This window comes from Oreochromis aureus, linkage group 20 (assembly GCF_013358895.1).
Source record: "Oreochromis aureus strain Israel breed Guangdong linkage group 20, ZZ_aureus, whole genome shotgun sequence".
Taxonomy (NCBI): domain Eukaryota; kingdom Metazoa; phylum Chordata; class Actinopteri; order Cichliformes; family Cichlidae; genus Oreochromis; species Oreochromis aureus.
The window spans coordinates 20,040,885-20,064,146 of NC_052961.1; the positions used below are offsets into that span (position 1 = coordinate 20,040,885).

General features: G+C 37.9%; 2 protein-coding genes across 3 annotated transcripts; one reads left to right on the forward strand and one right to left on the reverse strand.

The window, feature by feature from the left end:
* The first annotated feature begins 205 nt into the window (after nucleotides 1-205).
* Nucleotides 206-10,614, forward strand: c1galt1a (core 1 synthase, glycoprotein-N-acetylgalactosamine 3-beta-galactosyltransferase, 1a). Of its 2 annotated transcripts, none has more exons than XM_031746960.2 (5): nucleotides 206-309; nucleotides 954-1,058; nucleotides 4,799-5,053; nucleotides 5,478-6,142; nucleotides 9,687-10,614. In XM_031746960.2, the coding sequence occupies exons 3-5, from the start codon at nucleotides 4,843-4,845 to the stop codon at nucleotides 10,020-10,022; spliced, it is 1,212 nt and encodes a 403-aa protein (XP_031602820.1). In that variant the 5' UTR covers nucleotides 206-309; nucleotides 954-1,058; nucleotides 4,799-4,842; the 3' UTR covers nucleotides 10,023-10,614. The 2 variants fall into 2 exon arrangements, with proteins under 2 accessions (XP_031602820.1, XP_031602819.1); XM_031746959.2 differs by lacking the exons at nucleotides 206-309; nucleotides 954-1,058 and adding exons at nucleotides 3,432-3,453; nucleotides 3,625-3,935.
* A 51-nt stretch (nucleotides 10,615-10,665) lies between these two features.
* tac3a (tachykinin precursor 3a) lies at nucleotides 10,666-12,632 on the reverse strand. The gene is made up of 7 exons (XM_031746822.2): nucleotides 12,502-12,632; nucleotides 12,033-12,148; nucleotides 11,852-11,951; nucleotides 11,600-11,629; nucleotides 11,462-11,515; nucleotides 11,309-11,375; nucleotides 10,666-11,044 (listed from the first exon to the last, which is right to left on the reverse strand). The coding sequence occupies exons 2-7, from the start codon at nucleotides 12,132-12,134 to the stop codon at nucleotides 11,026-11,028; spliced, it is 372 nt and encodes a 123-aa protein (XP_031602682.1). The 5' UTR covers nucleotides 12,135-12,148; nucleotides 12,502-12,632; the 3' UTR covers nucleotides 10,666-11,025.
* Between the last annotated feature and the right edge of the window lie 10,630 nt (nucleotides 12,633-23,262).

A 23,262-nucleotide genomic window follows, 5' to 3' on the forward strand; every position in this document is an offset into this window, starting at 1 on the left:
ACCCACTCGGGAGCAGGGACCTCCCTCGCAGGAGACTGGCTCAAGTGATCCTGATAATGAAAATGCTTCAAATCAACTTCAGCTTTGCAATGACTTCCCTGACCACTGCTCTGACATTATTGATCTAACCAGCACAGTTCTTGGTGAATTCTCGCAACTAAAGTCCCAGCACACCTGTCCTGAAGCTTTTGAATTTGTTCCAGTCATAAATGAAGCAGATACAGTTGTATGAAATCCTGAAGAGGACCTGAATAGAGCAGATGGCAATGATACTGTTGTGATAACACTGAATTATGTGAACCAACACAGGTAAGATCATCGACAATTGTGGGTAAGGTGTACTGGCAACTGTCAAACCTTTGAGTCGCTGAGCAGCTGAATAGGGAATAATGTTGACACACCCGCTGTTCAAACATAACTCAAACTTTCAATTTAAGACTCCTTTATTTGTTATCAAAAATCTTTAAAATCCATCCAAAAACAACAGTGATCAAACTATTCCAGGCTTTAGCGGTCTGCAAAAGTCGACTTCCTCCATCACTCACTCATTCAGAAAAATTCGCTCGGGAAGTGAACAGGTGATATAACAATCACTAGTACTACTATCAACATCACGTGACCCAAAGCTACGCCTATCCACCACAAGGTGGTTTAGATATTTATGTTAGTGTTATCGACTAGTAAAAATGGACAAAACATGGAAATTTATTTATACTCAAATTCAATAACGTCTGTAGTTTGGATTCCCTTAATTTAAAAAAAAAAAAAAGTCAATCATGTGTTCCTGCTTTGAAAACAATGATCTCTTATTAGTTTAGAGCTTAATTTTGTTGCATCAATAATTAACATTTCATTGCTTAAGCTCATTTTGTCCTGACTCACCTGCTTCTTTCTTGCCCTCTGTGTGTAGTCTCTAACCACACATTGTTTTGTAAAACCATGTCTTCCTCCAGCACCTGTCTAGCTGCACCTGGGCTTAATACCACACCTGGCAGGGATTTGCTCCCATTTAAGCTGGAGGAAGACAGCCATTTAATGCTGGATTGTTGACTAAGACAGTGAGTAATGCTGGTTCGCCCCATAGCCGATCGGTTGTCTTTTTTGTTTGCTTTTCCAGTAATGTACCTTTCACTCCTGTTAGAACAGGATTACTGGACTCTGGTGAGAGTGGACTTAAAAAGAATACATACATTTAAGAACTCTGCATACATGCCTTCCTAAAAAAAAAAGTAGTAGCCTAAATTATAGCACTTACACAAAGTTTTAATTTCATTTACTTCCCAGGTACTCTCCATTCCTGTCTCTTCTCCCTCCCCTGTCTATTTCTTTTCCCAAGTCTCTCTGTTCCCTCATACTAACCCCCTACCCCTATCGAGTCTGAGGAAACAGCAGTTAATTTTCACTTGCAGCTGAGAGGTCAAACTACCCCTCTTTTAATCTATCACTCTGCTTTCTCTCCTCTCTACAACTTTCTGTTCTTTCGTCCCTTTCCCTCTTTCACTCAATCAGAGATGCATCCAAACACGTATGAAAACATAATTTATTAACTCACTTGAAGTCCCATGCAACAAAACTGAACAAGGTTTTTATTCCAAAATCCACCATGAAAGTACCTGTTGTCTCTGATTTCTGTGAACAAGAGCAACCAAAATTCCAGACACTGGCAGCAAAGAAAATGCCACCAATAGCTTACTCTTTGACTGGTGTTTCAATGGTGTTGTTTGGGCCCATAGTTACAAGGAAATGCTGAAAACCTCTAACATGCTCATTTTCAGTTCCAAGATCACCCTTCACAACACCCCTAGGACAGCCTAGCCACACCCCACAATAACTTTTTGATTACTATTTCCTGTGTAGGCATGCTAGATTATTTTTTTTGGGAAACACTTCCATTGATACAGATGCCACATGGCTTCACTGTATTATATAAATCCAGGTGCCAGCTGAGGATCGGCCCTTTTGAAAACAGTTCCTTCGCCTGAAATGTCTTGCTTGCCTCAAAGCCACCGTTTGGGGATCCAGCTCCTTCAACACCAAGTGCACATCCTGTTTTCTCATGCTTTGCCTATGGTTCCTGTTTTTTCACATACAGTATTCTGCAGCTGTCCAGAATACTGCAGTTGGTTGTTAATGAATTCAACCAAGACTGGTCAGAGTACGTCTTGCGACAAGTGTTTTCCCTTTCGCTAAGAATTCTCTTCAGATGTCTCTCATTTATATAAAACAATGTATCTATTGCCAAGCACCAATTTAATTGCTTTATAGTTTAGGCCAAGCTTAAAATAAAAATTTATGAATCGCTCCTACCGGTAGGTGTCCTGGTCAAGATCACAGTACTGACTCAAAACTTTTGTGGTATCTAGCAAAAGTTTGTTTTTCTCCAATGTGTCATACACATGTGTTTCAGTTCTGCAAAATTTGTTTTCAGTAACACGAGACCTTTCTTTCATATCTCCATCCCAGTCCTCACTCAGCATCATTTATATCCCCTACCAAAATAAAGTATAATAAACACAATAAACTCTAACACAGAATCTTATGGAATCAGAATTTACTCCATAAAAGGTTTGCATAATCTGTTCTGATCAAATGTTCTTGTTTTTATTTTCTGTTTTTTTGTATATTGCAGTATAAAAATATAAGCTGATTCACATTAACCAGTCTTACTCTGTGCAGCTGTTAAAGATCTTTCTTAGTGCACAGTATACTCTAAATAGACAAAGTACGAACAGAGATTGTACATATAAAAAGTGTAGCTTTATCACTTACATAAAATTTGCTCTTACTCTTTTTCTTACTCTCTTTGCACTGTAGACATTCTTTTTGGACAAGATATTTAAAAAATCACTTCCTCCTTAGAAGTGAGACATTTGCTTTACAGTCTTAAATAGTGTTGCTCTCTTTGCAGAAGTTACTAAATGAAAGAGAAAACACTTTGTACTCTCACAGTTTGACTTTGGATTTCCACCACGAATGACAACAGGTGAAAATGACCAACAACTGAATAAAACTGTGTGAGTTTAGAGGTTCAAGAACATCAAAACTCTAGAAATTTAGTCCCTTTCATAAGTGCTTTGTTAGCACTTTTGGTATATGTTGTAAATTTTTAAATACATTACATTTTTTAAGCTTTACATTCAGTCACACTTGTGTATATATTACATTTGCTTATCTGGAGCAAGCTGAGAACCCAGCTGTAGAACAGAGATCAAAACAGGATCATAGCCACTGTTTTATTGGTTAGAGCTGTTGTAAGGTAGCATTAAAAAGTCTTTACTAACTGGGGAGCTGAGAGGGTAGTTATTGCTAGGTTGGCTTTAACTACAAGAGACGAAATGGGGATCCATGGCAACAGGTGACTCGGAATGCACTTCAAGATCTGTTTGAAAGGGCTTGCATTAACGTAAAGTGCTTATGATTGCTGGAGCTGGCTTGAAGCCTTTTAGAGCCGTTGTAAGGGTGACACCTAGTGGCGATTATTTGCAGACAACAAGTCGTCGCCATCATTTACCATTACCCTGTAGCTGTCTCACTGGCGTCTCCGAATAACCATTTTCACTTGTGACAAACAAATCTTGATCACCTGAAACAATCTAACGATAAAATGTCTTTATTATTTCTCAGGACGCGGACGAGCGCTTCCTCATACGTCACCGACAGGCGACCAATGGCAGCGTTCATTTTCAGAGCTTACCCACCGCGAGGTAGAAGAATGTAAATCTGCACAGAGGCTTTTCTTTGCTGGTAATCATCTTATTTGGCGACACAGTGCAGGGAGGACTTCACTGAGAAACAGTATTTCGGATGAATGAGACCTGCATGTAGCCGTGTGCTCGACAGGTGTAGCGTCCTTGTGCTGTTTTTCAGGAAATATTTTAGCTGCTGCTTGGGGTGACAAGCACATCGTGCTCACAAATGACTGATCCCCAGCAAAGGTAAATAACATACAGGAGGGAGGGAGTCTCTTAAAGGATTTTATTTATTTCTCATTTATTTACTCAGTGGACATACACGAAACTTTTGGTATTCATTTATTTCAGCTGGAAAGCGATCTGGGTTCCCTTTGGCCTCATTTTGCTGCCAAACCAGTTTCTGTCATGTTTATTCATTTATTGTCTCAACGGACGAATCCCTGATTATTGTAACCAGATTGTCACGTCATTTTATTTATCGTCTGGATAAAGTAGAAGAGCAGCATACAGGAGAGAAGCTGCTTTGCCATAAACATTTCTCGTCGCGTTAATCGTTAACATCTGTCTCGGATTTGGGGTCTTTAACCTCATCAGACGCAATGAAAAACACTGCCAGCGGCCCGCTGACAGTTTGTTATGAAGTGCGTGTCAAAAGCACTTCACTACAGTCTTTTTTTGCTCTAGCGACAAACTGAATTGAAGTGTTGCAGTGCATCTGATATTAGTTTTAATCATCCCGTCTTTAAACTAAACAAAAGGAGGAGGTCTTGACGTGACGTCACCATAATAAATCAAACGGCTTATCTAGGCACGAGCGTCACCATTTGTGCACATTATACATTAAACGCATGTCTACTGCAGTGTCAGTGCACTATGACTTCATAAACATTGAAATGGTTTTAAAGACAAAAATCCTGAGGCAAAGTATTATAATATAAATAAACAATATACAATGATGGCAAAATTAATTGTAGAACTACATGCAGTCAGTCTGCTATCGAGCACCTTACACATGTAACACAAAAGAAGTTTAATGTCTGATGTTTTTTGGCCTTTGTGGTTTGGCTGTGCATCAAATTGACTGAGTGTGGTGCTGTTTCATGTAGACATGTTCTAACTTGGACCTCGCAGCTGTGGAGACATTATCGCCATGAAAGGCTTCAGCTCCAGATTGGGCTTTTCGCTGGGCTTCATTTTGGGGGCCTGCAGTACGTACTTCTTCCTTCACCAGGTGTGGTTTGAGAGAAGTTATCCTGTTCTGTCAGGAGCTCAGGAAAAAGTCACTGCTGTAAGGGAGAGGCAAACCAGCTGGAGGAAAGAGGGAGCTGCTCTCATCAATCTGCACCTTCCTCACCGTACAGGTGCGTTACACTCATTTAGCTCTATGAATAAAAGTTTTTTTTTCTAATTTAATAATAGCTTTCACATATTTACAGTGCAGGAAACATTATAAACTCATGACTGAACTTTGCCTTAAAGTTCAGAGATTGGTTTACAGACACAACAGACTTGAAATAGCAGAAAGTCTACTTTAGACTGTATAATGATGATTATACCTATTGTGTTTTGGACTGTGATGCACATGTGGAATTTTTCCACTATTGCTTTCATGGTACTTCCAATTGGCAAGGCCAAAATGATGACAGCTGAAAGAATGTGGAAGGGAACTAACTGCATATGTATCCAAATGTGTTAAGTAGAGTGGTGTGACTTGTAGAATGACAAATGCAACAGGTCAACTGCATACCAGTTAACACTGCTATATACTGTCATGTGTCCCTCCAGATGAAGACAGCCAGGTGGCAGATATGTTGTATCAGAAAGTACGTGTTCTCTGTTGGGTGATGACGGGGCCGTATAACCTACAGAGCAGGGCCCAACATGTCAGGGCTACCTGGAGTCGGCACTGCAACATCGTCGTGTTCATGAGCTCTGTGGACGACCCTGACTTCCCCACTGTGGGCCTGGGGACAAAGGAGGGCCGTGACCAGCTCTACTGGAAGACCATTCGAGCGTTCCATTATGTCTACGAACACCACGGGAATGAAGCAGACTGGTTCTTAAAAGCAGATGATGACACCTATGTGGTGGTGGACAACCTGCGCTGGATTCTGTCCAACCACTCCTCCGAAGAACCAATCTATTTTGGCAAGCGCTTCAAACCTTATACCAAACAAGGTTACATGAGTGGGGGAGCAGGTTATGTACTCAGTAAAGAAGCCCTCAAAAGATTTGTGGAAGGCTTTCGAACCAAGGTTTGCACACACACGACCCCTGTGGAAGACCTAGCGCTCGGTCAGTGTTTGGAGAAGATGGGTGTTCTGGCAGGAGATTCCAGAGACACTTTGCAACGAGAAACTTTTCACCCATTTGTGCCAGAGCACCATCTTACTGGCAAGTTCTCCAAGAGCTTCTGGTACTGGAGCTATTGCTACTACCCAATTGTTGAGGCAAGTCCCCTCACATTAGTTTTATTTTTGAGCGAGTAATAGTGAAATGGGCTTACACATAGTGGTGGTAAAAAACAAAGAAATCAACATTTTCATACAAAGGTCATTTCTAAAATCCAGTTCACAGACAGTGCTTAGATAAAGCAGACAAACAGTGAGTGGATTAACCTTGTTAGAAAGGGGCAAGTTAGGTTAGGACGTCATGCTGATGACAGACTGAACCTCAAATTAGAAATCCTTTAATGTCATTAGCTTATGTCTTCCATTCAAGTGACAGAGGTCTTTCATTTAAAAAAGTGTATACACTTTTTTTCTTAGTGAAAGTTACACTTATTGTCACATAGGCAATACTGTTTACAGTCTTTAACTGAAAGTAGTTCAATGACTGTATATTAAGTGCTAACACTAAAAAGTTCCTAATTTAGAAAAATAATCAAATTTTGAATTTGATGTCAGACACATACAACTTTCAAAAAAAGTTGGATCAGGAACGTGTTTGCTGCTGTGTGGTATCATGTTTTCATTTAACAAAACTGTTTGAGGACTAAGGTCAGCTTCTTTGGCTTTGAAAGTGATAGGTTTTACCATTTTGTTTGATATAGAAAAATTATCAACAGTTCAAGCCCTTCTTTGAATTTTAGTGTCATACCATGCCAAACTTTTTCAATCGAAGGCGCATCTGGACTTGTAAGCTACCCAGTTTAACATTTTAAATATGGAGACATGAAATCAGAATATTGGCAATATTCTGACTGAAACCAGGAAGGCTTTTTCTTTAAAAACAAAAAAAAAGGCCTTCCTTTGGATGGCAACATAATTTGCTCCAAAATTTGTGGACTCATTGGACACACATACTGTAGCAGCCAATTAGCCAATCACATGGCAGAAACTCAGTGAATGTAGGTATGTAGGCCTGATCATGATGACCTAGAGACTTTCAAACTGACTATCAGAATGGGGAAGATGGTTTCAGATGGGCTGGCCTAAGTATTTCAGAAACTGCTGCCCTACTGGAATTTTCCTACATAAACATCTGTACAGTTCACATAGAAAGGAGAAAATATCTAGTGGGAGGCAGTTCACTGGGTGAAAATGCCTTGTTGATGTGGAAGTCAACGAAGAATAGCCAGATAGTAACTCAAATAACACTTGTTACAACCAAGATATGCAGAAGAACATCTCTCAACGCACAACATCTTGAGCCTTGAAGCAGATGTACTAGAGCAGTAGAAAACCACACTGGTTGCCACTACTGTCAGTTAAGAACAGAAAAATGAGTCTCGCACAGGCTCATTAAAACAATCGGGTGGTCCGGTCAGAAATTGCCATAACAACATGAAGGTATGATCCCATCCTGCCTGTCTCGCAGGAATATTCTCTTGGCACACTTGGCACAGCACCAACTGAGCATTGTTTAAATGCCAGAGCCTACGTTACTATTATTTTTTGACCATTTGCATCCCTTTATCACCACTGTTTCACCACATTACAACACCGTTGTAATGTGGTGAAACAGGAGATTCAAATCATGGATGTGGAGCCCATGAATCTGCAGCAAATGCATGATGCTGTCAGCTTCATATTGAGAAAAATCTCTGAGGAATGTTTCCAGCACCTCGTTGAATATATGCCAGTATTAAGGCAGGTCTGAATGCCACTAGCAAGGTAAATTTAATGAAGTGGCTAATGGATGTATATTGTTGAGCATTAATGCTACCTTCACAGTAATCCAAGTTATCAAGGGTTGAGGAAACTACTTTGAAAGCACAGTTTTACAAATTACAGGTGACGCCATGCTTAAAAAGGTTGAATAAAGAAAAGCTACGCTTGGCACAAATCTAATATGATAAATTAAAGAGTAAAGTGGTTAAAACTACTTGGCTCAAAGAGTGTTGCAACACGTGACCACTTGTTCATAGGTGATACTTAAAGAAACTGATAAATAAGTAAATAAATTATCCAGCTATTCAGTGGAAAGTTTGCTTTGATTTCCAGACCAAATGTATGAGTGAAACATAAGCCTTTCCAAACCTACAGTTCATCTAGGGTTATCACCCCAAGCAGGATTAGTCAGTTAACCAAGTAACTGATTTAATCACGCCCAACAGCTTCTCTGAACATGTCAAGGAATAATCAATAACCCTGACCAATTTATATCTCATATATATTTATTTAGAATCGAATTTAAAAACTGTTGCCTTATGTTTTGTATGTTTTACTTTGAATTAGAAATATAGGCATTGATTTAAATGAATCATCAGAAGAGTACCGACTAAAATAAATGAATATGTGAGTATCTAACACATTCAAGTTGTGTGCCTGACCCTTGCAAACAATAATTGAATTGGAAAAAAGAAAGTGTTCATTTTAAAGTAGATGATTGCAGCACAGACAATGTCCTGTCAACAGAGGGGAAAATTGGTCAATTTGTTGCTGATGATGCAACTAATCTATTGTACTTTGCAATTAAAATGAGGCAGGTTCATTACTGATGCTGTCAACTGCTGTCTGCCTGAGTATGGAGCTGCTTTATTCCTGTTTTAAAAAAAAAAGGGTAATAAGAACATAAATGCACTTTTAATATTTTTAAGCCACAATTATTTTTTTTTCCTCAGACAATGAAAAGTAAAAACTGTGATGACGTGTGACCGTTTATGAAAAGTATATTCCCTTGTTCTAGTATTTTATTCATTTTATTCATATTGTTCCAAAGCATAGCATTTATAAAATAAATATCCGAATAGTGTAGTTCTTTTCTTATTAAATCATTTATATGCTGCCCTGTTTTTGAATACTGTGCTCACTACTCTTGTATGGTTAGTGACAGCTTGAAATAGTGCAAATATCTTCCTGAGTCATTTTGCTGAGATGCAGGCTTAGAAGCCAGTATAACAGTTTGGAGGAAACAAACTAATTTAAAGTAATATTTTTGTATTGTTTTATATAGTCTGTATTTATATTGTGTATTTATTACTAACTGTGCTCCAATTTTAACTCTAAAAAGAAAAAAAGCTAGCTGTGAAGCTGTGAAAAAGCTAACATCCAAGAATTCCAATGTACTGCTTGCTGCCTGTGCAGATGGCAAACTGTCTTTCACCCTGCCTGTCTCCACATTTGGCTGCTTGTCTATCGATCTGACGTTGGATTTCTACACTGAATTGATAGCAGTAATCTCAACAAAATCCTTTTTGCATGAAAAAAAGGTTCCTGCGTAGCACTCTCTCTTTTCTTTGGCCCGTATGTGGTTATTTATCTTAATTAAATCCAATATTTTGTTGAAAATTACATTTCAGTTCAGAGATCTAAAGCAGAGAGCGTTGTACACTTTGTACAAGGACCATTACTGATCATGTTCTCAGGTGTGGGCATTAAAGCAAAACTCAATGGTTTACAATAGCAATGACTATCAATGTGATTATGGATGGTGACTGCTACTTATATAGTAAAAATATGAATACTTCAGTCTTAACATATTTTAAGTAAGTTGCTTTTTATTGTTCTGTGTGTGGTTTATGTTTTTAACCTGCGTGTTATTCTTCCTTAGGGTCCGCAGTGCTGCTCAGACCTGGCTGTATCGTTTCATTATGTTGAAGCAGAGCTGATGTATGTGATGGAGTACTACACCTACCACCTAAGAGCATATGGTTATATTCCACGCTACCAGCCCTCTTTACGTCATGGTTTGAATGTCAGCTCACACTCGCAGACGGCTGCAACAGCGGGACTTAAGGCAGTTCAGGGGGTGAAGGACGGAAAGAATCGCACGACTGTTGCCTTTTCTCTCAGTGGAAACCAAACCAAAGAGGATACGGTGACAGAGGAAAAGGAGACAGAGAATTTAAACTCCCATCTCACTGTGAACAGGACTGCAGTCGAATAAAACACTGTATTGTATTAGCTGTGTTGTGTTTTAGATGGTACTGAATGTGTTTTAACTGCAGTGCGTCTGATCGCTATCAGAAACTACATCAGGAGCACCTGTGGCTACTTTCCTTCTGTGATTAGTCAAGAAGAACTGTGGTGAAAAGTATGACTTTTTCAGAAAACCCTTTTACTGTGCACTAACTAAACTCTTTTCTTCTGACAAAGCTTACATTATATTCCACTGAGTATGACAGCATGCGTGAGTTGTTAAAGATAAGAGATGTTTGAGTGGAGGCTACATACGTCTCAGCTGTGTTCAACCAATATGAACATCTGGTTTAGCCTTAATTATATTTGACGTCATCAGTGTTTGAATTTATTGTCACAGCCAATGTGCTTGGAGTTATGCAGGAAAAAGCAATAGATGTATGACATTTATTATTAATTGTGAGTAATTAATTAATTTGGCATAAAATACTTCAAGTTAATAAATTAATTTTGTTTAAATTACGTTTGTAACTCAAGCTAATTAACACACGCTTTAAAACCAGAGCCAGGATGTTTGAAATGTTTGTTTCAGAAATGCAAAATAAAGTGTTTTCTTTCCACCTTTCAGAGTATATTTGAAACCCCCTGTCGAACTGTTTGAGCACCTGATTTTATTTAACCCAACACTGTGATTGAACATTATTGTCTCAACATGAGACAACAGCTTGAAGAATCACCTAAACAACAAGGGAAAATGCACCAACATTTAAATGAATGAATTATGTATAAAAAATTACATTTATTTTGAAGTTTAAGAAAAAGAATGACATGATAAAGAAATAGAATTTATTACTTCTAATTATGCTTTGTCTCCAGATAAAACCGTACATTATGCTTGGTACATTGTCACTTTCATAAGCCGGGTACAGTGGGAATCACATGTGTTTTTTCGTTTCCATCAGACATTTGGTTTGCTGTTGATGTTCTCGGTGATATTCTGTCATTGTAGCCAAATGAAAGTAACTCTGTGTCTACAGTCCCTGAAGTAACCTGCAGAAAAACAAAACAAAACACATACATGGACATAAGTACTCCAAATACACTGTGAGAACTACAAGTAGAGATTTACTTTAAGAAATGAAAAGCATACAGATGGTGTGCATAAACCACTCCCTTTTAAAACGCCACAAGTCTTCCATACTTCTATGTCTGAAATCAGTTTTATCCTTGATTATGCAGGATGATCATTATCTTATTTTTCTAAACAGCTGACATTTGGTGATGTCTGTTGAAGAATAAGGAAGAAGCGCTCACCTCAGCCTGCACTTGTTGAGAAAAATGCCCCTCCTCTCTGGATACTCTCTCCTCCAGGGACCATTATCTGTAACATATACATAGAAAAAACATGAATATGAAAGGCGACAAAGCTAAAAGGACATGGATATTAGACACTTGTCATACACTCACCAGTCTCTGCGTTTCTCCGTCCCATAAGTCCAATAAAAATGTCATCCATCTCCCCTTATATATAAAAAGCAAAATGCAATATTTTATGACAATTTTAAACAGTGGTTTTTACGCCATAAGTAAATTACAAAATCTTACTTTTTTGGGGTGGTTGTTCAGCGTCAGCCTCTGATGAAGAAAATAAAGCAAAAACAGAAGACCGGTGAGATTTTCAGAAACATTGCATCAAATATTTCATTCTTTAGTTTATCGCTTCAGCATTACATATATATATATATATATATATATATATATATATATATATATATATATATATATATATATATATATATATATATATATATATATATATATATATATATGGCATGTTCGCCTGTTCAAAACACTCACCTGCACTTCTTCTCCCCATCAGACCCACAAAGCTGTCATAATCCAAGTCATTATATCTCTTCAGGATGTTCCGCTTAAAGTTTTCTAAGCCTATGGTCTGCTGCAATAATGAGAAGGAAAAAAAAATCAGATTATTCTAAAAGATGTTCTCAGACTCTGCATTACGCGCCCGGGAACCTACATCGGAAGTTGATCTGCGCGATCCGGGCTCGTCGCATCTGCACCGGCTGTAGCGAAATTCCATGACGAGGAAAAAAGTCACCAGTAGCAAACCTCTTCTCATCTTGTCGGTATCGCCTGTGCAAAAACAATTCGTTTTATAAGGTCTTTTCGTAATGGGAAAATTCATTGCATTTTCATTAAGAAACCCACTGCGCACAAGGCACGATGCAATCGGTGCGTAAAAACGCACAATTTACTGTTCGCAAAGTTAGATTGAAGATAAATTTTCAAAATCAGTAAATAACAGATTCATATTGATCAAAGACAGAAAAATATGAATAGAGTAGTTTTACGCAGTGTTTCTTTCTGTTCCTTTACCAAAGAGTTAAAGTAAACCTTAAACTGTCTTCTTTCTAAAACAAGATAACAGTTTAAATGTTATTTTAAAGATCATTTTTAAGCATTAAGACATGATTTTTAGCTTTTACCTGTTTTCTGTCGAGCAGATAATGCGGTTGGCAAGTCAGCTGAGTGCGCCCAAGTACAAAGTAGAGTGGAATCGGCTAGATCCCGCTGTGAGAGCCAGTCAGGATAAATGAAGCGTCTAGGCTTTGCGGTAATAAATAATAGCTGGATACCTGCGTAACGCCAATCAGCAGCGTAGGTGGAGTACTCTTTTATCACGTTGCACTGAAGGCTACAGAGCCTACTCATTGATGGTCATGATGATGATGATGATGATGATGATGAGAGCGTCTGCCCCCCGCCCCCCGCAACTCCTCACTGCACACAAAACACGCACACACCCTTTTAAAAAGAAAAAAAATAGGGAAAAGTTTAGTATTCGTGACGAGGACACATGTTTGTTTTCGTGGACTGAAGCACACCACTGAACATATTTGGAAAAAGATGAGGCTATACCTGCAGTTGGTTTGGGGGGGAAAAGATATAGAAGTCAATTAATCTTACAATTTTAATGGCTTTTAATTTTACATCAACATGGAATTTTTTTAGGAGACAGAATATAAAATATAACATATATAACTGATCTCTGCCATGGTTTGAAAGCAAGACTTATATATGTTTAATATCACTGGGTAGAAATATTATCAGCACAACCATTTTTAGAGCCTATACACGGTGAGCTGAGCTTGGATAGACACATCTTCATACCAGTCCTGACACAATGAGTAACATGTTATTCAGACATCATTTGAAATTGTTTTCATGCTTGCTAAATTCTCTGTTAAATGGTGTTTGACAGGTGGTGAGATGAAATGTCATCACCTGACAACCACTGAGGGACTTTTTATAAATTTTTTGTGAGTGAAAAACTGCATGGGTAAAATGCTCAAGAACTGCAATGTGCTACTTTTTCAAATTAATTCGACATAGCCTGGAAATTTAGTATATACTGTCAGTATTCACAGAAATCCTGAAACGTGTTTAAACATGTTTAAACATGTTTTCACCAGCCTCTGAAAAAGGCTCAAAATTAGTGCAAGTACCAAACCTATAATTTTTCTTGCAATTACACAAGCAATTAGACTTGTTTTGGTGTTTGTTTCCGCATTCAGAATGCAAACAAGCATAATTTTTCAGTAAAGCAAAGTTTGAGATTCAAACTATAGTGCAGGCAAAGGGAAGTAATGCACATCAATTACTGTGGTCTGGAGATTTAGGACCGATGTGAGAGGGTGTGACACTGACAACAAAGCATTAAGCTGGAATCCAGATTGTGCCTTTCACATGTTAAGAAATGGCTTCCCATTTCCATATTTGTCTTGTTCCTGTCTGTAATTGTGCGGGGATGGATTGGGGTGGGGATTGCAGCAGTGCAGGGGTCCGGGATGGGAGATCAGTCAGAAGTGGGGAAGTCATTAATTGCGTTTTTGCATTATTGATGAGTGTTTCTTTCTTATCTCCCCTGGTAATCAAAGCAACCCAGTAACACAGGGAAAGAGTGCCAGTGGCTGTTTTTCCACAGCATGCAATTGCAGGGAAAGCTTCTCATTTAATGATAAGGTGAGTAGATATATTGTATCGATTATGTTAGCCAACATTGACATCCTGCTACAGATCACATTACAGGCACATATCTTGCATAGTGCTGAACAATAATGTCTTGTATCTTTCTGCTTTACAACATTTGGAAGTCATCCAATCCTGCCATCCTACTCAATACCAAACCTGTTGCACTGTCATTATGTATGAGCTTCCCTCAGAGCTGCAGACAGCTGGATAATCTCTAGTCCTGACAGGTCAGCTGGACCTTCACAGCTGGCTCAGTAACAGCAGGTAGACCATGGTGGCTATAGGTGAAGCAGTATATAAAAGAAAAACAAAAACACAGACCAACACCATGATGAGATCATTTTATGTGAATGCATTTGAAACAGTGTTTCCATGCATGCCAAATTTCTGTGTTTTTATTATAGTGACTAATCATTTGGCCAACTAAATTCATTTAAAACTCTGTTTGCAGCAGTTAAGTGTTGTTAAAGTTTAATAAACCTCTCATGTAATCATGTTCTTCTATATCTCACAGATATTTATCTGAGTATAAAGTGTGGGACATCCTTGCCCACCTAAAATATCCTCGATAATTTAAAAAAAAAACATTTTGCCAATTGATCCTGCTTTTTCTGCAATGCTTATTGAATTAACAGGCTGAATAGATAGAGGTAACCTTGCTGTGGAACACATAGAAAAAGAGAATGAGAGAAGGAAAAATGTTTAAAACACACGCAGACAGAGAAAGGATAATAATTTCCATGTGTGCGTTACTATGTGTGGGTTTCTTTGGTTCAAATTTCCAACCTGTTTGGCAGCTCATTTTGTTTGGAGGTCCACGTAAGGACATGAGGATAGAGATTCATACATCTGTGTAGCTGCGTACTTGGCAGAGGAGAGCAGCACATAGAGCGTGGAGTACAGTCACACTCCTTTTGCTCGCTTTTCTCTTTAATGGAGCTGCCAATCATCTGTTTGTGCAGGCTTTCATGGCCTGAGAGGGAAGAGGTTCACAGTGACGCCACAGCCCTTATATGGGAGGGATGTTGTGCAAAAATACGGGATCAGATGGGTACAGAGGAGCTTATTGTGTGAGGCTGAGAAGAAGGAGTGAGACTGTAAGTGTGAGAAATTGCAGGGTGTACATTTAGCTACAAATTACTGCGTGTATGCTGGGGCCGGATTTACAGATTAGAGTCTTTGTCCATTGAGTCCAAAGGGTATTCTACAAGTGTGAACGCCTTCACACACTCAGCAGCCATCCCTGCTGATCACTGTTGCTTGTGGCGACGTATAGACGAATAGACGAAAATAAGCAGATCTAGTCTCTTCTCCACGGTAGATCATAAGACACACCTGTCAATAATTGAGTTAATGGGCTTTTAATCCAGTGGGTGATTTTAACTCAGACTGCACTTTATACATCTCCTTGAGGCGTGCAAAATGATTTTGATGGACCCTGTTTCTTTGCACCCACTCTTTCCTGATCTCTGACTCGCGAGGTCCTGAAGTGTCACTTCCATCTAAATGTTAATTTGAAGGCTGCTTGTTTAAAACTGACATGGATGTTGATATGCCTTGAAATACTATTAGCATAAGACCATACCGGGTATGTGAGATTGTGAGCTGTGGTGTCTCGAAACCAAAAATCTTTTTTTTTTCTCAGTGTTTTCCAAAAGTGTTTTTCTGCTGTCTTCTTGTCAACAGGTTTTGTTTTTCTTCTTTGTCCTCTTTAATCTTCTTTCAGTGACAGTGGTTGGCACTGGCCTTCGGGAGAAAATAAGACGCTCTGGTGCTGTTTAGCCTCTTGAATCACTCTTTTTTAGATTGGTGAACTTTTCCTTCTGACTCAAAACAGTATTTTGTATTGATCATGGAGTGAGAATACTCTCGAAGACACATTCACATCCTGTTCATCACAGACACAATCGCCGTCTCTCACGTCTCATGCCTACCCCCCTTTTTTTAGTTAATAAAATGTGTGACATCAGACGCTCTAGTTTTAGAAATGTGTTTTAAATCAAACACACCGGGAACATAGAAAGTTTGTTATTGATGATGTGGTTTGTTTTTTGCCAAAGGGGGTTTAATTTTTAAACTTACAGTGGATTATTAAGCACAGTCTTATCAAACCTAGGATGATTTTTCATTTTCACTGCCGTGATGAATGCCTCTCTTCCTCTGTTAGGGTTAGATGTTTTTGCTTCATGATTTATGCCGCTGCCAACTTTCCAAACCTTTTAACTGCTCCTATTACCACTCACAAGTTTTCTTTTCTTTCTTTCCCCCCCCTTTTTTTTTTTACATTTGGCTTTTGTGTTATTGGGTAAAGAAAGTGCAAAAGAGCAAGGCTATATTTACTGTAATAACAGCAAAGAGCTGCAACAAGTAAGAAACCAAGCTGACTGAATATTCACTTAGACCTCAACTACATGTGTATTCTTTGCCACAAAAACAGAACTGGCTCTAAATATCTGAGCACTATGCATACAACACCCACCCAGTGGTGACTGAAATCACCATTCATTCTGTTAACCTTAGCTTTAAAACTGACTTTATACCTATTATATAAGCTTGAAACCAGGTTGAAGAAGCAATAACTTGAAGTAATGTCATGTGCTAAACATCATCTTTTTTATTAAAATCTCTAAGCTGAACCGAACAATTTGATTGAAACACAATTTTTAATGTCCACCTCTGTTTTACCGTTCTGTTTTTCTGTTTTCATCTGCATCTCGCTCCATGCAGTCTCTATTCAGTGTTCAGACTGGCTAGAAAATAGACGAGTTGCCAAACCAACCAATGAAGAGGTTAAGAGAACAGGCTCTTAAACCACTATTTTGGACTGGGAGGTGTGCCTTTTGGGGCATGTGGGTAGATGATGGTGATGTAAAATGTAGTTCACAGGTCATTACCATGATGCCTCTGAGCACCCACAATGCAACAGAGCTTCCATCACACCTGCGTATAAAAGTGAGTGAGTGTGTTTTGATGTGACCTCTCTGTGGAGCTTATTTTATTTTGTCCGTGGCCTGCTCATAAAATTGTGTCAAGAGCAATTACGGAAATACAAGATCAAGCGAGCAACATACTGACTGAGGCAGAAATTGGAAATCATGAAGCAGTTCATGCATTATTCACCCTCTGATTCAGAAATTTTGTTATTAAGTGTTTTATTGATGGTGGATGTTTGTTTATCTATTTGAGCAAAGTTTCATGTCCATATTTGGAGTAATGGCAGCATAAAGACAGAGTGTATGAATGCACAATTAGCAAATAAACTGCCCTTTTTTTCACTTGGGATTTGACAGAGACCCTTGAGACACTGGGAAATTTCCCAGGACAGTGTCGGAAATAATCTGGACTCATTGATCTCAGCTCTTTTCTGTAGCGATCACCACAGCAATCACCACAGTCATTTCCTGAATTAGTCCTTTGTTCTTAATTTGCTTATGGGGTCAGCTGCTTCAAAATAAGACGCATAAAAAGCTTTGAGGTGTGTGATCCTCTGCAGACCGATGGCTGCTTTGACCATCCTTGCCAAAATTCAAAATAGTCAAGGAATGACAAGTCTAGACCAAACATGAATCCTGCATAGCAGTAACTTCAGACAATAAAATTACTTGCCTATGAACAAACCTCTGGCATTTGTTTGTTTCATGTGGTCTCTTCACAGGAGACCAAGTCAATGAAACACATTATTCATGGAACACTCTCTTAATATGTTGCTCCTGTTTTATCTGCAAGAAACAGCTGTTATTGCTTTTATGGAGTGAGGGTCAGCTATTGATCAAACTGACACACCAGGATATCTGTGTTTCACTTGAAAGGAAACTTGTAGCAGCTATTGGCAATTTTTGTGTGTTAGCTCATGTTGTGAACCCAAAGAGAATTCTCCTAGCTCTGTTGGATTGATTTAAGGTGGTAGTAATTGTTATTGATTTTATAAAAGTAATAATGACTAAAAATAAAATATAGATTAGACACATTTACGAAAGATGCACTAATCAATATTTAATTTAATTTAATTTAATATTAACAATTGATAAACTAATGTGAATGTTGTAGTGACAAACTAGGTCAGGAACGACTCTGATTTTAATAATGTTATTTTGTACCATCTATGGTCATCAGCAGGTCAGATGACTGATTGATGGACTGCAAACTGAAACCATCGCTGTGATCCATTTCATTACATGAAAGCTGAGCTTCTTCAGCTTTGACTTCATTCTTCTGACCCACCACTGTATCATCACCTGGATATTTTTTTGTCATTTTCATCAAAAATACAAAACAATTTGTGGCTCTTAACAGAACTTCAACTGTCATGATCAAAATCCAGTGTTATCATTGTAGTCTACACTCTACCCTCTACCATCCTCAGATCTGGATGGACTGTTGACCACAGTTTGCTGGCTAACCTATCAAGGTTGACTAATGCCACAGTTGAGATGAACAAACTGTCGTTCTGGCTATTTAACATTCAGTCACTCACCAGCATCGCTCCTCTATTTTGTGATTTGCTGAGTGCTGTGAGTTTTACTTGACAATAATTTTGGACAGCTGAATCGAGGTATTTCTCCTGGGATTGTTTACCTCTGGCTGGCCTGTACACTTGGTTGTAGTGGCAGTCTAATTCTACAACAAGAAGTGGAAAGTATCCTCTAAAACTATTCCTCATTATCCCTCATTTAAGGCTATTGTCTTACAAATCAGCGGGCCTACTCCCAGTAGACACTTACTACAGTGTACTGAATGCCCAAGCTAAATGAGGTCTTTGTAAATTACTTTGCAAATTTAGTTTGTTCCATATCCTCTAATGCTATTTTACCCGGAGATTTTAATATACATATGAACACCGTCACTAATCCTCTTATGAGTGCCTTCTCATTTGGTCTTTGTAGTTTTGTAACTACTAATTTATTGATTTTCCAACTCACTTTAAGGGCTATATTCTTGATCTTATCTGTTGGTGTTGTTCCGCAGAACTGTATAACATCTGATCTTCTCCTGATGAACAAGTGTTTTGGTTTTTTGTTTTTTTTACAATGATGCACTACACAGTTTTCTGAATACTTTTGTTGCTTTGAGAACTCTGACTTTCTCATTCACTCTGCTCCCTGTTTCGCACTGGAATCACACCAACTTAAAACTGCATTCAAAGAATATGGAATATTATGCGGCACTAATTAGGTCTAGTGAAAGGAATACTATCGCTGTTTTCCTTGTTTTATTGTACAGCACCCTTCAGCCACCAATTTTCCACCACAGTTTTACTGCAATGAGCAGTGTAATACTTTTCTGGCCTTTTTCAATACTAAGGTCAGCTATATTCATCAGCAGCTGTCTCTGCATAATTCTACATATAGTACACTGTATGATTCCCACTTTTCTTCCCCTTCTAGTGTCAAACTCATGAATTTTGAGTACTTGTCACATTGACCCAATATCTGGCTTTATTCCTTTACCTGTTAAGAAACCTGGTGCAGACAGTTTAAACCTAAATAATTGTAATCCAATTGCTAATTCACCTTTACTGTCAAACACTATTGAAAAAAAAAAAATCTGTTGCTATACAGATTTAGTTTAACATTTCTAACAATCATCTGTTTAAACAATTTCAGTCCAGTTTCTGCCACTCCACAATAAAACAGCAGCCTTGGTCAAAATCACATATGGTAGCTGATTCTGGGTCGTTAACTATTCTTGTGCTTCTCGATCTGCTTGCTGCCTTTGATACAGTCTCTCATATTCTCTGATATTCTTTTAAAGAGATTAGAATCTATCAATATTGTTGGCACTTCATGTGCCTGGTTTAAATTATATCTCTCAGATTGTAATCAGTATGTACAATTTAAACATTTCAGATAACAAGTTTGCCCAGTTGTCATTGGTGTTCTCCAGGGCTCTGTCTTAGGCCCTCTTCTATTTATTATTTATCTTTTGCCTCAAGGTCACATTAAAAAAAAGTGACATACATTTCCATTCTTACACTGATGACACCCAACTCTTTCTGTCCATTAAGCCTATTTTCACTCTCCTACTTTCTTTTCCCAGTGACTGCTTATGTGACATTAAATTGTGGTGGTTTGCTAATTTTCTCAAATTAAACAAAACAGAAGTCCTAATTGGAAGCAAAACTGTTTTAAATTGTGATAAATTCTCTCTATGTATTGACAATTCTCTGGTTGCTCCAAGGTTAAGAGTTTAGATGTCGTTTTCAATAGCTCCTCAAATACTGAAAAACAATTTAGTAATAATATCCCTTGGTCTGCATATTTCGACTTACACAATATTAGTCAGCGAAGCCCTTCCTTTACAGCTAACAGTACTGCTATACTTGTACATGCTCTGGTTCCATCTCGTATTGATTATTGTAATACGATCCTCTCTGACTTATCAAACAAAATTTTCCATACATTTCAACTGGTTCAAAATGGGGCTGTTCTTGTCATTACGAGAACCCCATCTGTAGAAGATGTTACTCCTGTCCTCCAATGGCCTTATTGGCTAACTGTAAAATATCACATTAATTTTAAGTTTCTGCATCTTACTTTCAAGTATCCCTATAAAGCTCCATATTTCTTTGATATTCTGCACATTGCCACTCCTTCCCAAACTCTGAGATCATCCTGCGCAGTTACTTTCATTATACCACCTGATCGACTGACCACCATGGATATTCCAACTCTTTCCTGTACCGCACTTGCAATATTGATTCCCTCTCTATTTTAAAGCCAGTCTTAAAACACATCTGTTCAAGCTTCTCTGTTCTGTTTGATTCTGTATTGTTTGAACTATTTAATTCTTTGTGTTGAACTATTAAATTCTTTGCGTATGCATACTGTGATAAAAAGTTTTACATAAAACTTTTCCTATTTTTCTGGATGCCATATTGCAAATGCTGACCTCACACTCTCAGTGAATCATCTCTTCTTTCTTATATATTTCCTTACATAAGCTCAATAATAAAAATGTGCTCTTATCATCTGATTATTGAAAACAATATTAATGTAGATTTTACTCTAAATTTACTCTAAATTGACCAATTTCAGGACGCTGGATAGAAACCTGCAGATAAAAACTCAATAAAATAAGTACACTGTAAGTTTTAAGATTGCTGGGTAGTTGCTATTGTGGCTCGGCTCACTTGTGAGCTTATCACCCAGTATCAGTAGTATAAATGTAATCCTTTTGGCAAACCCCAAAAAACAGTCTGTGTTTTTGATCTTCAAATCAGCGTCTCTACAATCAAATTGCTGCAGTATGAAGTATTAGCTTATGCTGTACTGGGATTGGAAAATAATTGTAATATCATTAAGTTGGCACTTTGTTAAAGATTAGAACTGAAACTGCCAGTTTAGAGCATACAGCACGTTTAACGTCTGTGTGCATCGTGTGAAGACAAAGGGTGCCTTTTGCCTTTAGTTCACTCATTTCTAAATTTTGTTTATACTTTAAATAACTGAATTATACGTGTTGCTTTCCTCCTTCAAACATGTTCAGTTTCTAAAACATATGTACAATGTGTGTGTTCTAGTGTTATTTTTAATATCTTTAAAAAAAAGTGAATACAAGTGAATAGACTTTTAATGTCGTTGTAATGAAATGTATCAAAACAGCTGGAGGGCAAGTGGAGTTCTAAATAAAGTCATACCACAGTTCACAAAAATGCCATGGCTGTTACTAATATTTGGGCAGCAGGACTGAGTTATAAATGCCCAGTGTCTGCTCTGAATGTAATGGCTGATTAGCTATGTGAGCTTGCAAGTGTAATTTTTGAATGCTCACAGTACGGCATTTAAATGTTTCTGTTCAGTGATTGTATTTGAGTAAATCTTGTTTTGTTGCTTTCCACAGACACACAGAACGTGCAAAAAAGCCCAACCAGCCCCACCCTCACAAAACACAATGAAACACTTGTGCAGGAACACACTCACACATAGAGATGACTGATGGCCCAGGGCTCTCCTCTGTAAATGACAAGTGCCATCCATAACGGGTAGGCAGGGGTTGGTAAAGTGATTATGTTCATAACACACAATGTCCTGGTAAACACAGCTGGCACCACGTCTGTCAGGCTAGACATGAGAGCCAATCACTCAGTCCATGTAGAATTACTGATTGTGTTTTAGGTTTGTCTTAAGAGAGGGTTGTCATTGACATGGCAGATGGACTACACCTTTATTCCACCTCACTTACTGGAGAAGCTGACTGTTTAAACGAGAGGATATCAGAGAAAGCCAACTATGATAAAACCTGATAATATGCCAGGAGGAGGAGACTTCAAGTCTATTGTGAGCATGGAGTGCACATTAAAAACTCATTAGGCATCACTATCTGATACTCACATGCATTATAATTCATTAGAAATATGGCAGCACTATATAATGTGATTTTTATCTGTCAGTTTCATCTTCTGATTAGAATGATTGTAGTGTGGTTTGCTTATGATAATACACTGTCCATAAATACATGGTCAAAGGGAAGTGAACAAAGTGAGCAACACTTAAATGCTGGTTAGCAATTTTGCAACATATAAGAAAGGGATATAAATATTATTGGTGTAATATAATGCTTCACAAGTGAAACAGATCCATAAGCGATCTAAAAGAGCCAACATGATAAAGCAAATGACAAAAATGTTTTTCCAAATCTTTATTTCCTGAAATTAAAAGACATTAAAGAATCTGATAGCTGATTGTTTTCATTCAAATACTAAATACTCAAAACACAAGCACAAAAAAACCCAACAACAACTGATAAGGTTATATTTTAAATTGCATATTAATATTCATTGGGAAATATTTGGTCAAAGGACAGTAAACATGTATTTTCAATTGTAATTTGTAGACATATATTTATTTATTGGTTGTTGACTTATAAGAACCTGATTTTAAAGGTTTTTTTTTTGCTGTTGTCATGTCAATATTCCATCTTTTTTTGTTCTCAATAAATCTTTTTAATTTGTTTGTTTGATCTGACTGTTATGCAGCACTAGATAAAATACAAAGTTCTGAAGTATACAAATAAATCCTAAATCCTGGTTACACACATTGTCAGTATCTGGGACAGTTAATGGAATATGTATCTATATGTCTCTCTCTCTCTCTTTACATATGTATATATATATATATATATATATATATATACACATACAAATATATATTTATTTATATATACACAAATTCCCCTCTCGCCCTTGCGGGGGGTCTATCCTTCAAGCTCAGGTCCTC